We start from the raw sequence: 14,311 nt of genomic DNA, 5'->3' as shown, positions 1-14,311 counted from the left end.
GGAGGGAATCATGACTTTTTATTATTTGGTTTGATGTGGCCCTCAGGGTGCAGATCAAGGGGAGAGTTAGAAATATCCCAACGAGAGAGCTGAAGAATTCTGTTTTCCAAGCGCCGAGGGGTCTGGAAGTAAACAGCAGGCATGTTGACGAAGATTAATGAATAAGCTGGGGCTGAGTTGATTCCTCACCCATATGTCAGCGATGTAGTGACTCAATGTGATCCGTATTCATAACACTAGCAGGAGTATCCACGTTTAACCCTTGCCCCCAGCCCAAGCGAGACAGAAGCGCACACAGGAATAAAAAGGTGCTTAAATGTTCTGCAACTGGGTTTAAGGAGGTAAAGTATCCCAACATTTTCCCAAAAATCACCTGCCTGTTACTGCCGGCTAATGTAGTGCCCGACATTCCCACCAACTGCCTGTAGTCAATATCAATTATCTACATTTATGCCTTGCCGTTAATATGCACCCCAGGGTGCTTCAGAGTAATGTTTCAAACAGAATTTGACACTGAGCCACAGAAGGAGATATTAGGACTCAGTCAAAGAGATAGGTTTGAAGGAGTCTCTTTAAAGCAGGAAAGAGAGTCAGAGAGGTTTAGTCAGGAAATGCCAGAGCTTAGGGCCCAGGTAGCTGAAGCACGTCCGCCGCTGGTGGAGCGATTATACTCGGAGGGTTCTCAAGAAGTTGGAATTGCAGAAAATAGGTGACTCGGAGGATGGTGGGACTGGAGGAGATTACAGAGATCGCGAGATTCACATTATTCATCAATGACTTGGATGATAGTACAGAATGTCACATATCCAAATTTGCAGATGATACAAAGTTAGGTGGTATTGTTCTCAGCCTAGACGATAGCATAAAATTGCAGGGCGATATTGACAGACTTGGTGAATGGGCAAAATTATTGCAGATGGAGTTAAATGTAAGCAAGTGTGAGGTTATCCATTTTGGGCAAAAAAGGATAGAGCAGAGTACTTTCTAAATGGAAGTACTCTTTGTCCAAAGTGAATGTCCAAAGAGACTTGGTGAGGTCAGGTGCATAGGTCCTTAAAATGCTAGCAACAGGTAGCACAAGTGGCTAGCACTGAGGCTTAACAGTGCCAGGGTCCCAGGTTCAATTCCCCACTGGGTCACTGTCTGTGCGGAGTCTGCACGTTCTGCCCATGTCCGCGTGGTGGGTTTCCTCCGGTTGCTCCGGTTTCCTCCCACAGTCCAAAGACGTGCAGATTATGTGTATTGGCCATGATAAATTGCCCTTAGTGACCAAAAGGGTTTGGAGGGGTTATTGGGTTACGGGGATAGGGTGGAAGTGAGTAAATGGGCCGGTACAGAGTCAATGGGCCGAATGGCCTCCTTCTGCACTGTACGTTCTATGTTCTGAGTGCAGAAAATAATCAAAAAGTCTAATGGAATGCTAGCCTTTATATGAAGACGATTGGAATATAAAGACACAAGGGTTATGCGGCAGCTATACAAAACACCAGTTAGACCCCACTAGCTGTGAGCAGTTCTGGGCACCATATCTTAGGAAGGATATTTTGGCCTTGGAGGGACTAGGTTTACAAACAGGATACCTGGATTATGAGGAGAGATTACTCAAATTTGACTCGTTTTCGCTACAATTTAGATGGTTAAAGGGTGATTGAAGTATTTAAGTTATTAACAGGGAAAGGCAGAGTATGTAAAGATAAACTATTTCCACTGGTTGGAGATTCGAAAACGAGGGGGCATAGTCTAAAATTAGGTCAAGGCCATTCAGGAGTGATTTTAGGAAGAACTTCTTCACTCAAAGGGTGGTAGTGGTTTGGATCTCTCTCCCACAAACAGCAGTTGAAGCTAGATCAGTTGTTATTTTTAAATCTGAGATTTTTGTTCAGCAAAGATATTAAGGGATGTAGGCCAGCGAGCACATGGGAGGGATGTAGGCCAGCGAGCATGGGAGAGGGGGCAATGAGCACGGGGGGGGGGATGTAGGCCAGCGAGCACATGGGAGGGATGTAGGCCAGCGAGCACATGGGAGGGATGTAGGCCAGCGAGCACATGGGAGGGATGTAGGCCAGCGAGCACATGGGAGGGATGTACGCCAGCGAGCATGGGAGAGGGGGCAATGAGCACGGGGGGGGGGGGGGGGGGGGGGGGGGAGAGGGGGGGATGTAGGCCAGCGAGCACGGGGGTGGGGGATGTAGGCCAGCCAGCATGGCGGGGGGACGGTGATGGGTGCTATGGTGCAAAATACACGGTAAGAAACTCATCTTGGTCCTGCCCAACACAATGATTCCCTGATTCAAAACAATTCTGACACTCCCTACACTGGCAGTGTCTGCAATCCCACACTCCCTACACTGGCAGTGTCCCCAATCCCACACTCCCTACACTGGCAGTGTCCCCAATCCCACACTCCCTACACTGGCATTGTCCCAAATCCCACACTCCCAACACTGGTAGTGTTCCCAATCCCACACTGGCAGTGATCCAAATCCTACACTCCCCAAACTGGTAATTCCCCCAATCCCACACTGGCAGTGTTCCCAATCCCACACTCCCCAAACTGGCAATTCCCCCAATCCCACACACCCCACACTGGCAGCGTTCCCAATCCCACACTCCCTACACTGGCAGTGTTCCCAATCCCACACTCCCCAAACTGGCAATTCCCCCAATCCCACACACCCCACACCGGCAGTGTCCCCAATCCCACACTCCCTACACTGGCAGTGTCCCCAATCCCACACTCCCTACACTGGCAGTGTTCCCAATCCCACACTCCCCAAACTGGCAATTCCCCCAATCCCACACTCCCCACACTGGCAGTGTTCCCAATCCCACACTCCCCAAACTGGCAGTGTCCCCAATCGCACACTCCCCACACTGGCAGTGACCCCAATCCAACACTCCCTACACTGTCATTCTCCCCAATCCCACACTCCCTACACTGGCAGTGTCCCCAATCCCACACTCTCTACACTGGCTGTTACCCCAATCCCACACTCCCCTCTGGCAGTGACCCCAATCCCACACTCCCCACACTGGCAATTCCCCCAATCCCACACTCCCCACACTGCCAGTTTTCCCAATCCCACACTCCCCACACTGGCAGTGTTCCGAATCCCACACTCCCCACACTGTCATTGTCCCCAATCCCACACCCCCTACACTGGCAGTGTTCCCAATCCCACACTCCCTACACTGGCAGTGCTCCCAATCCTACACTCCCTATACTGGCAGTGTTCCCAATCCCACACTCCCTACACTGGCAGTGACCCCAATCCCACACTCCCTACACTGGCAGTGACCCAATCCCACACTCCCCACACTGGCAGTGACCGACAATCCCACACTCCCTACACTGTCATTGTCCCCAATCCCACACTCCCTACACTGGCAGTGTTCCCAATCCCACACTCCCTACACTGGCAGTGTTCCCAATCCCACACTCCCTACACTGGCAGTGTCCCAAATCCCACACTCCCTACACTGGCAGTGTTCCCAATCCCACACTCCCTACACTGGCAGTGTTCCCAATCCCACACTCCCTACACTGGCAGTGCCCCTAATCCCACATCCCTACACTGCCATTGTCCCCAATCCCACACTCCCCACACTGGCAGTGTTCCCAATCCCACACTCCCTACACTGGCAGTGTTCCCAATCCCAAACCCCCTACACTGGCAGTGCCCCTAATCCCACATTCCCGACACTGGCAGTGTTCCCAATCCCACACTCCCTACACTGGCAATGTTCCCAATCCCACACCCCCTACACTGGCAGTGACCGACAATCCCACACTCCCTATACTGCCAGTGCCCCTAATCCCACACTCCCTATACTGCCAGTGCCCCAAATAGTACAATCCCCACACTGGTCTAAACGTGCTCCTCCATGTAATATTTCCTGTTTTTTCCCTGACATGGTGCCTCCTTGTTCCATTTCTCTCGGTATATCTTGCCCAACAATATCTCACCTGACGCTACACCCTCTCCTCTTGTGTAACTAGTATCGGCCTTTACAATCCTGAGTCTGGGTTATGGAAACTTTGTTTTCATTTTTCGGGTGGACGTCGACAACTGCCTTTAAACACAGCCTCGTTTCAAAACAAGCAAGTCCCATCAGGCTGTGATATCTGAGAGATTCTGATAATAAGGTGCAATTTAAAAACAAACTCTCACATTACTCAACAACTCCCATCAAACACTCTAACTCACTCACGATGAAAGTGAGGCCTTGGGTGTAATCATATTCAGGACAAAAGAGGGGTTGGAAATTTAAAGGGGCAATGGCTGAATTTAATGGCCTTTGGCAGTGGGTCCAGTCACCCGCTGAAAGCCGGGAGCAACTCCGCCACAGCCATTTCCAGGCTCCCTGACAGGATTAAAGGTCAATCAAGCAGTTAACTGCCTGCCATCGGGGTCCCCATGTCAAAGGCAAGGATCAGACCTTGAAGGCAGCTGGCAGCTCTTCAGTACCAGCAACACCACCGGGGTTGTGGCCATTGCTGGGACGAGTGAGTGAGTGAGAGACAGAGAGAGAGAGAGACAGACAGTCAGTGAGTATGTATGTGTCTGAGAGAGAGAGTCAGCGAGTGAGTGTGTCTGAGAGAGAGAGTCAGTGAATGTGTGTGAGAAAGAGAGAGAGAGACAGACAGAGTCAGTGAGTATGTATGTCTGAGAGAGTCAGTGAATGTGTGTGTGTGAGAAAGAGAGAGAGAGTCAGTGAGTGAGTGTGTCTGAGAGAGAGAGAGTCAGTGATTGAGTGTGTCTGAGAGAGTCAGTGAATGTGTGTGAGAGAGAGAGAGTCAGTGATTGAGTGTGTCTGAGAGAGTCAGTGAATGTGTGTGAGAGAGAGTCAGTGAGTGAGTGTGTCTGAGAGAGTCAGTGAATGTGTGTGAGAGAGAGAGTCAGTGAATGTGTGTGTGTGAGAGTCAGTGAGTGAGTGTGTCTGAGAGAGAGAGAGAGAGTCAGTGATTGAGTGTGTCTGAGAGAGTCAGTAAATGTGTGTGAGAGAGAGAGAGAGAGAGAGTCAGTGAATGTGTGTGTGAGAGAGTCAGTGAATGTGTGTGTGTGAGAGAGTCAGTGAATGTGTGTGAGAGAGAGAGTCAGTGAGTGAGTGTGTGTGTCTGAGAGAGAGAGAGTCAGTGAGTGAGTGTGTCTGAGAGAGAGAGAGTCAGTGAGTGTGTGTCTGAGAGAGTCAGTGAGTGTGTGTCTGAGAGAGTCGGTGAATGTGTGTGAGAGAGAGAGAGACAGACAGAGAGTCAGTGAATGTGTGTGAGAGAGAGAGTCAGTGAGTGTGTCTGAGAGAGAGAGTCAGTGAGTATGTACGTGTGAGAGAGAGAGTCAGTGAGTGAGTGAGTGTGTCTGAGAGAGAGAGAGTCAGTGAATGTGTGAGAAAGAGAGACAGACAGAGAGTCAGTGAGTATGTATGTGTGAGAGAGAGAGAGAGTGTCAGTGAATGTTTGTGTGTGAGAGAGAGAGAGAGAGTCAGTGAATGTGTGTGAGAGAGAGAGAGTCAGTGAGTGAGTGTGTCTGAGAGAGAGAGAGAGAGTCAGTAAGTGAGTGTGTCTGAGAGAGAGAGAGTCAGTGAATGTGTGTGTGAGAGAGAGAGAGAGAGTCAGTGAATGTGTGTGAGAGAGAGAGACAGAGAGTCAGTGAGTATGTATGTCTGAGTCAGTGAGTGAGTGTGTCTGAGAGAGAGAGAGAGAGAGAGTCAGTGAGTATGTACGTGTGAGAGAGAGAGAGAGTCAGTGAGTGAGTGAGTGTGTCTGAGAGAGAGAGAGTCAGTGAATGTGTGAGAAAGAGAGACAGACAGAGAGTCAGTGAGTATGTATGTGTGAGAGAGAGAGAGTGTCAGTGAATGTGTGTGTGTGAGAGAGAGAGTCAGTGAATGTGTGTGAGAGAGAGAGAGAGTCAGTGAGTGAGTGTGTCTGAGAGAGAGAGTCAGTGAATGTGTGTGTGAGAGAGAGAGAGTCAGTGAACGTGTGTGAGAGAGAGAGAGAGTCAGTGAACGTGTGTGAGAGAGAGAGAGAGAGTCAGTGAATGTGTGTGTGTGAGAGAGAGAGAGTCAGTGAATGTGTGTGAGAGAGAGAGTCAGTGAACGTGTGTGTGTGAGAGAGAGAGAGTCAGTGAATGTGTGTGAGAGAGAGAGAGAGTCAGTGAGTGAGTGTGTCTGAGAGAGAGAGAGAGTCAGTAAGTGAGTGTGTCTGAGAGAGAGAGAGAGAGTCAGTGAGTGAGTGTGTCTGAGAGAGAGTCAGTGAGTGAGTGTGTCTGAGAGAGAGAGAGAGAGTCACTGAGTGAGTGTCTGAGAGAGTCAGTGAATGTGTGTGAGAGAGAGAGTCAGTGAATGTGTGTGAGAGAGAGAGACAGACAGAGAGTCAGTGAATGTGTGTGAGAGAGAGAGAGTCAGTGAGTGTGTCTGAGAGAGAGAGAGTCAGTGAGTATGTACGTGTGAGAGAGAGAGTCAGAGTGAGTGAGTGTGTCTGAGAGAGAGAGTCAGTGAATGTGTGAGAGAGAAAGAGAGACAGACAGTCAGTGAGTATGTATGTGTGAGAGAGAGAGTCAGTGAGTAAGTGTGTCGGAGAGAGAGAGAGAGAGAGTCAGTGAGTGAGTATGTCTGAGAGAGAGAGTCAGTGAATGTGTGTGTGTGAGAGAGAGAGAGAGAGTCAGTGAATGTGTATGAGAGAGAGACAGACAAAGTCAGTGAGTATGTATGTCTGAGTGAGTCAGTGAGTGAGTGTGTCTGAGAGAGAGAGAGAGTCAGTGAGTGAGTGTGTCTGAGAGGGAGAGAGAGAGAGTCAGTGAGTATGTACGTGTGAGAGAGAGTGAGAGTCAGTGAGTGAGTGAGTGTGTCTGAGGGAGAGAGAGAGAGTCAGTGAATGTGTGTGAGAGAGAGAGAGAGTCAGTGAATGTGTGTGAGAGAGAGAGACGGACAGACAGAGTCACAGTGTGTGCGCGTGAGAGAAAGAGAGAGAGAGAGAGAGACAATCAATGTGTAGGGCAGCCCTTGCCTTGGGGAGCGCTCCATGAAGTACAGGGTGCTAAGCAAGAGATCATACAGGGATGCCGCCCGAATTGCCCCCCCCCCCCCCCCTTCCAACATGACATAGAATACCAGTGTCAGTGGGCTGAGGGTGTTGAGTGGTCCTTAATCGGACACTTCCGGGCCTTAATTAGCTGGGGTGTGATGGTCATGCTTAACATTGCGGGAAGTCAATGGGCTCACCATCAGCACCTGATCATATGCCAACCCTGCTCGCCCGCTTCGTAAGAAAGCCCAGACGCTATCAACAATGAGGAGGGTACAATCGATGGTGCCCTGGCATCATTGTCCTAACATCCAGTCCCAACACAAACAGCTATTCCCAGGTCATTCCTGGAACTACCCAGAATAATGTCCGAAAACTTCAACAGCTCCTTCAGAGGGCTGAAACGGTATGTGAATTGCACAGCTAATATTTTAAAAATCTAATGACATTCCAATATCCTGTCTGGAAATTATGTGGAGACCAGTTGTTAGGTGTCCTGTGTGTTGTGGGATCCTGCTGTGCCAAGCAGTGAGTTTGATTTGTCACATGTGCTGGGGACCGCATTCACAGAGCAATGCTACGGAGTGGCCCCTGGGTCAGGAGAGGTCAATCAGCGATGCCTCTGCTATCGGACCCAATGCCCGGAAGCCCAGGTTGGTGTGTGATTGTGTGCGTCAATTTGGTGACGGCAGAACTGGGGTCAATCATGCCAACCCATCTTTCAATCACCAGTCCCATCTCAGTGCCCAGTCATGCTGTGATGGTGTACCATACAAAGAATAAAGAAAAGTACAGCACAGGAACAGGCCCTTCGGCCCTCCAAGCCTGCGCCGACCATGCTGCCCATCTAAACTAAAATCTTCTACACTTCCGGGGTCCGTATCCCTCTATTCCCATCCTATTCATATATTTGTCAAGATGCCCCTTAAACGTCACTATCGTCCCTGCTTCCACCACCTCCAACGGCAGCGACCCCCAGGCACCCACTACCCTCTGTGTAAAAAAACCTGCCTCGTACATCTCCTCTAAACCTTGCCCCTCGCACCTTAAACCTATGCCCCCTGGTAATTCACCCCTCCACCCTAGGAAAAAGTCTCTGACCATCCACTCTGTCGATGCCCCTCATAATTTTGTAGCCCTCTATCAGGTCGCCCCTCAACCTCCGTCGTTCCAGTGAGAACAAACCAAGTTTATTCAACCTCTCCTCATAGCTTATGCCCTCCATACCAGGCAACATCCTGGTAAATTTCTTTTGCACACTCTTTCTGGTAGTGTGGCAACCAGAATTGAACACTATACTCCAAGTGTGGCCTAACTAAGGTTCTATACAGCTACAACATGACTTGCCAATTTTTATGCTCAATGCCCTGGCCAATTAAGGCAAGCATGCCGTATTGCTTATTGACTGCTTTCTCCACCTGTGTTGCCCCTTTCTGTGACCTGTGGACCTGTACACCTAGATCTCTCTGACTGTCAATACTCTTGAGGGTTCTACCTTTCACTGTATATTCCCTACCTGTATTAGACCTTCCAAAATGCATTACCTCACATTTGTCTGGATTAAACTCCATCTGCCATCTCTCCGCCCAAGTCTCCAAATGATCTAAATCCTGCTGTATCTCTGACAGTCCTCATCGCTATCCGCAATTCCACCAACCTTTGTGTCATCCGCAAACTTACTAATTAGTGTGTGCCCAGTGGAACGATAACCCGGCATGAATCAGGACAGAGAGGCAGCACGGCGAAAACAGGGGAGATGGCAGGAAAGGTGAGACAAATTCATGAAACACCCGCTGACCAGAAATCCCTGATCCTAACATGCTGCATCCACCAGAAAGGACAGCCCACACAACTTACCCTCACCACCCTCGCCATATGGTATCTCCAATAAGACAGGCTTGGATGAACAAGGAAGCCATTCCATCTCTCTGCCTCCTAGATCATCACAAACCACTCCTCTTTTTCTAATGTCTTGGACCAGGAAGACGAGGAGGGTGAATTGCTACCTTGGTCATTTGGTTACTGCACATGGACCCACTGTTGCCCTCCCTTGTTGGCAGGGCTCTATATATTGGTCTTAAGAGAAGAGCAGGCTGATGGTACTTCAGTGGTATTTGATTCTGTAACCTTGTCCCTGAGAAACTTTGGTCCCACACCATGTGTAATGCTATCATTTGGATTTCAGTAAACCGTGTCCAAATAGCAGGCTGGATTCTCCGGTTCCCCAGTCGCGTGTTTCTCAGCGGTGTTAGCTGGTGGCGGGATTCTCTCTTCCTGCCGCTTGTCAGTGGGCAAGTAAGGTTATAAAGAGACACTCATTCCAAACATGGTGAGGTGCATTGTGTCCAGAGTTTTAAGGTAACTCAGAATCAGGCCACGCAGTTGAACTTACACTCCGCACATACACTTTATATCACCTCACCCTATCAACATGCATTTCTATATTATTTTCTCCTTCCGTCTATGATATCAGTCTTCCCCTTAAATGCATCACAGAAGCATAGAATCCCTACAGTGCAGAAGGAGACCCTTTGAGTCTGCACCAACCCTCCGAAAGAGCACCCTACCCAGGCCAACTCCCCCATCTTATCCCCGTACCCCACCTAACATTTGGATACCAAAGGGCAATCTCGCATGGCCAATACACTTACACTGCACATCTTTGGACTGTGAGAGGGAACCGGAGCACCTGGAGGAAACCCACACAGACACGGGGAGAATGTGCAAACTCCACACAATCACCCAAGGTTGAAATTGAACCCGGGTCCTTGGCTCTGTGAGGCAGCAGTGCTCACCACTGTGCCACTCCATCACTTTAAACTAGAATGAGTAACGCTGTCATATGTCCAACATTGACAGTGGTAGCCAGCATGGACTGGAAGGGCTGAGCGGCCTTCTTCTGTACTGTTAAGATCCTATGGCGAGAGCAACATTGCTGATGGGTTGTCAGTAATCAACGCAAGGGTTGTATTGGCCCAAGAATGATCTTCCCATATTATGCTGGAACCAATGTCGAAAGGAGCCAAATAACAACGTTACAGGGTGTGACAAAAGGGGGAGCTCCTACTTACCACATCATAATGTCCATACTGCGCTGCGAGGTGCAATGGGATCTGCCCATCCTGCGAGGCCACGTTCACGACCGCTCCAGCACGAAGGAGCAGACGTACCGGCTCCAACCTTCCCTGCCATGCTGCGTAGTGTAAGGGTCGCATTCCTTCATAGAACATAAAACAGGACCAAAGGCAGACTATCAACAAGCAGTAATGCCAAGGGGTTCAAATCTAACATTAGAGCAAGGCCAGTCATGAGGGACGATTGTTTCACACAAATGGCTGTAAAAATCTGGAGCACTCTCCTCCAAAAGGCTGTGAATTTTGGGACATTTGGTGCTTTTGAGACTGAGGTCAATAGACTTTTGTTGGACAAGGAAAGGTATCAAGGGACATCAATCGGGGAGGGAGGGTGGGGGGGGGGGGGGGGGGGGTAGGTGGAGTTGAGATGTAATTCAGACAACATCTGACCTAATGGTGAAGCAGGACTAAGGGGCGAAACTGTCTACTCCCATCCCTATCTTCCTGTATCCATAAGGAAATGTCACTGCATGTACCCATCCCATCCTGATTGGAGGAGGAAGGGATGTGACAGTCAGCATCAATGGTGAAGACCTAATGGATAAAAAAGCTGCAGCAACTTGCATTTAGAGAGAACCTCTGACATAGTAAAATATCCCAAAGCAGTACACAGGAACATTATCAAACAGAACTCTGGATGTATCCTAAGTCGGAACAAATCCCATTTGCCTCTGTGTTTGCTGTCCGGCAGTGCCTCAATTTGAAAAATTCTCATCCTTGTTTTCAAATCCTTCATCCTACCCTAACTCTATAACATCCCCATGCCCTAAAACCCACTGAAATACATAAGACTCCTCCAATTCTGCCCTTTGATACAACCACAATTTTCTTCACTTTGCCATTGTTGGCCCTATCTTCAGCTGCCTCGGCTTCAAGCTGTGGAATATTCTCCTTAAGCTCCCACCATCTCTCCACTTCACTCTCTAAAATGCTTCTTAAAACATTTGAACAAGCTTTTGGTCACCTTTTTAAAAAATAAATTTAGAGTACCCAATTATTTTTTTCCAATCAAGGGGCAATTTAGTGTGGCCAATCCACTACTCCACACATCTTTTTGGGTTGTGGGGCGAGACCCACACAGATGCAGGAGAATGTGCAAACTCCACCCGTCAGTGACCCGGGGCCAGGATCGAACCCAGGTCCTCGCCGCATGAGGCAGCAGTACTAACCACTGTGCCCCATGCCACCCATTGGTCACCTTCTTTAATGTTTCCTTACGTAAACTGATTTGAAATTTTGTTTGAAGTGCTAAGGGATGTTTCACTCTGTTAAAGCCACTATATAAATGCACACTGTTGTTGTTTAAGAAAGATGGATTGTATTTTAGAGTGAGGTGGAGAACCAGAACTGGATGTTGCAATCTGCCTCCAAGCTGATGAAATAAATATTTTTGAGTTACTGTTGTAAATAAACAAGGTAGAAACGTTCTAACTTATGGAATAAAAGGGGCTGCAGCAATGTGGATACAAAATTGTCAAATAATAAGAAGCAGAGAGTTATGGTCAATGGATATTTTTCAAGCTGGAGGAAGATTTGTAGTCGAGTTCCCCAGGGGTCAGTATTGAGACCCTGCTTTTCCTGATATGTATTAATGATTTTATCTTGGTGTGCAGGGGACAGTATCAAAGTTTGCAGATGATACAAAACTTGGAAGTATTGCAAACTATGAGGGGACAGTGAAGAACTTCAAAAGACTTCAGACAAGTTGGTGCAGTGGGCAGATAGGTGGCAGGTGAAGTTCAATGCAGAGATCTGAAGGTGATGCATTTTGGTAGGAAAAACATGGAATGACAATATAAAGTAAAGGTTAATATTCTTAAAGGAGTGCAGGAGCAAAGGGACCTGAGTGCATATGTGCATAAATCACCGAAGGTGGCAAGACAGGTGGAGAGAGCAGTGAATAAAGCATACGATATTCTGGGCTTTATTAATAGGGACAACGAGTACAAGTAAGGAGGTTATTCTGAACTTATACAAAACACTTGTTAAACCTCAGCTGGAATACTTTGTATAGTTTTGGGCATCACACTATAGGAAGAATGTGAACACATTGGAGAGAAAGATGTTTACAAGATGGTTCCAGGGTTGAGAAACTTCAGTTATGAGGATAGATTGGAAAGGTTGGGTCTGTTCTCCTTGGAGAGAAGAAGGAAAAGAGGAGATTTGAGAGAGACGTTCAAAATGAAATGAAAATCGCTTATTGTCACGTGTAGGCTTCAATGAAGTTACTGTGAAAAACCCCTAGTTGCCACATTCCAGCGCCTGTTCGGGGAGGCTGGTACGGGAATTGAACCGTGCTGCTGGCCTGCTTTAAAAGCCAGCGATTTAGCCCAGTGTGCTCACAAGGGGGCTGGACAGAGCAGTTGGATCAAGAACTAAAGGGCACAGATTTAAAGTGATTTGCAAAAGAAGCAAATGTTGTGATGAATGTTTGATTTTCAGATATATTGTATTATATATATTTGGTGCAGCAAGGGTTAAAAACTTAGGTTAGTGTGTGCATAGCAGCTGCAGTATGGTTTTTAAAAATCCTGGTTTAAAAGTTTTTTGGGAGCCAGAGGAGTAATTAAAGCATCATAAAAGCTTGGGGTAATGGATTTTTGTTTGGATTAAGGCAGTTCCCTGTGGAATACCCTGTGAAATATTTAATTAGATACATTCTGTTTCAGCTTGATAACATGGTGTAATTAATGGGAGGTTCTAGAGTACATGGAATTTTGCAGAAAGCAATTTAGTTGAGTTTTATATTGGGATGTGAGCAGAAATCAAGCATCTGCTCTCACTATAGTTCAGTTGAAAATTTTACTGGGGACAGACCAGAGGCAGATTTGCCTGAGAACCAGATAGGTGGTTTCAACAGTGAGTTGAGACAGACAGGAGTTTGTAGTTGGAAATCAAACTATGAAGACAGCATCTGGACACGTTAGCTAGAGACCCTGCAATGTTCTGACAGGATTCAGGTCTATCTTCAAAACCATTCTCCAAGAAAAATCTCGTAAGCAAGTATATCTGGGTCTGCTAACTGTATTTAAAAATGGATTGAGAGCTGATCTGGCTTTGTTGTTTGAGGGAAAGTAAAGATAGCAGTTATGGGTTATTGTGACACTGAAATTGTAAGCTTTTCCTTGTGTGACATTAAAATATATTTAATACTGTGTTAGTAATAAAGCTTGCTTTAATATACCATATCCCTATTTTGTGTGAAATCACTCCTGGAGCGAAGTACCCTTTCCTCATAATCTTACAAAATTAAAATAAAATATTGGCGTTTCTGTCCAGTATCCTAGCTACTGTTGGGGTCTGGTCTGGGATTGTAATAAGGTGATGCGAGATAAACCTTTTTACACACAGCGAGTGATTGGGGTCTGGAATACACAACATGCAAGTGTGTGGAGGCAGGTTCAATCGAGGCATTGAATAGGGTATTTGATGATTACTTGTTTGGAGAGCAGGTGCAGACACGATGGGCCAAATGGCCTTGTTTTGCACCCCAACATTTCTGTTCTGAACATCGGATGCAACCTTTCTCTGTCAATTTACACAGACTAAATGAGAAAAGGTGGGGGGTCTCAAGGAGTGTCGGAAACTAAGAGGTTGAGGGGTTTAGGGATTTAGAGATTCAGTCCTAGCAGCCAAAGGCATTGCTGCCAACGGTGGAGTAACACAAATCAGGGATGAGAAAGAGTGCACAATGAATTGGTGGAGCGCAGAGATCTCGGGGGGCGCTATTTGGCTGGGATAGGGAAAGCCAAAATGAGGATGATAAGAAAATAAAACAAGTCAACAATACTAACCATTGCTGTCCTTGATGTCCACCATGGCCTGAGCTTCCAGCAGCAATGAAATGAGATCGATACTCCCACTAAGTGCAGCATGATGCAAGGCTGAGAATCTGCAGACAGAACACACATAGGCTTCAACAATAGGGTCACAAAGTAACAGGCCCGTGAATCTGGGGCCATTAGGAATCATCCATCTTCATCCATCAAAGCAGATCTATCTATTTTCCATGGCTTTGGTATCTTCAGGTGGGACGTTACGCTCCCGCCCCAACTGGCATTGAAATAACTAGGAACCAGACTAAATAGGAGACCAAGGACTTTTAGTAGCTTTGATGGTGAATCTGTTCAATTAATACAGAGAAGCAATTGGACAA

The 14,311-nt window shown here is 47.4% G+C and overlaps 1 protein-coding gene across 2 annotated transcripts in view; it reads right to left on the bottom strand.

The window, feature by feature from the left end:
• Positions 1-14,311, bottom strand: part of LOC119952964 (caskin-2-like) — a 320,000-nt gene that overhangs the window by 98,824 nt on the left and 206,865 nt on the right. For both annotated transcript variants that reach the window (XM_038776607.1, XM_038776608.1), the window contains exons 4-5: positions 13,950-14,047; positions 10,093-10,238 (exon numbers count right to left, since the gene is read on the bottom strand). In XM_038776607.1, the coding sequence (XP_038632535.1) occupies positions 10,093-10,238; positions 13,950-14,047 (244 nt within the window). The remainder of the gene's footprint in view (positions 1-10,092; positions 10,239-13,949; positions 14,048-14,311) is intronic.

This window comes from Scyliorhinus canicula, chromosome 18 (genome assembly GCF_902713615.1).
Source record: "Scyliorhinus canicula chromosome 18, sScyCan1.1, whole genome shotgun sequence".
Taxonomy (NCBI): Eukaryota; Metazoa; Chordata; class Chondrichthyes; order Carcharhiniformes; family Scyliorhinidae; genus Scyliorhinus; species Scyliorhinus canicula.
Note: the sequence above shows the minus strand (reverse complement) of the source record. Positions and strands in the feature narration are given on the sequence as shown.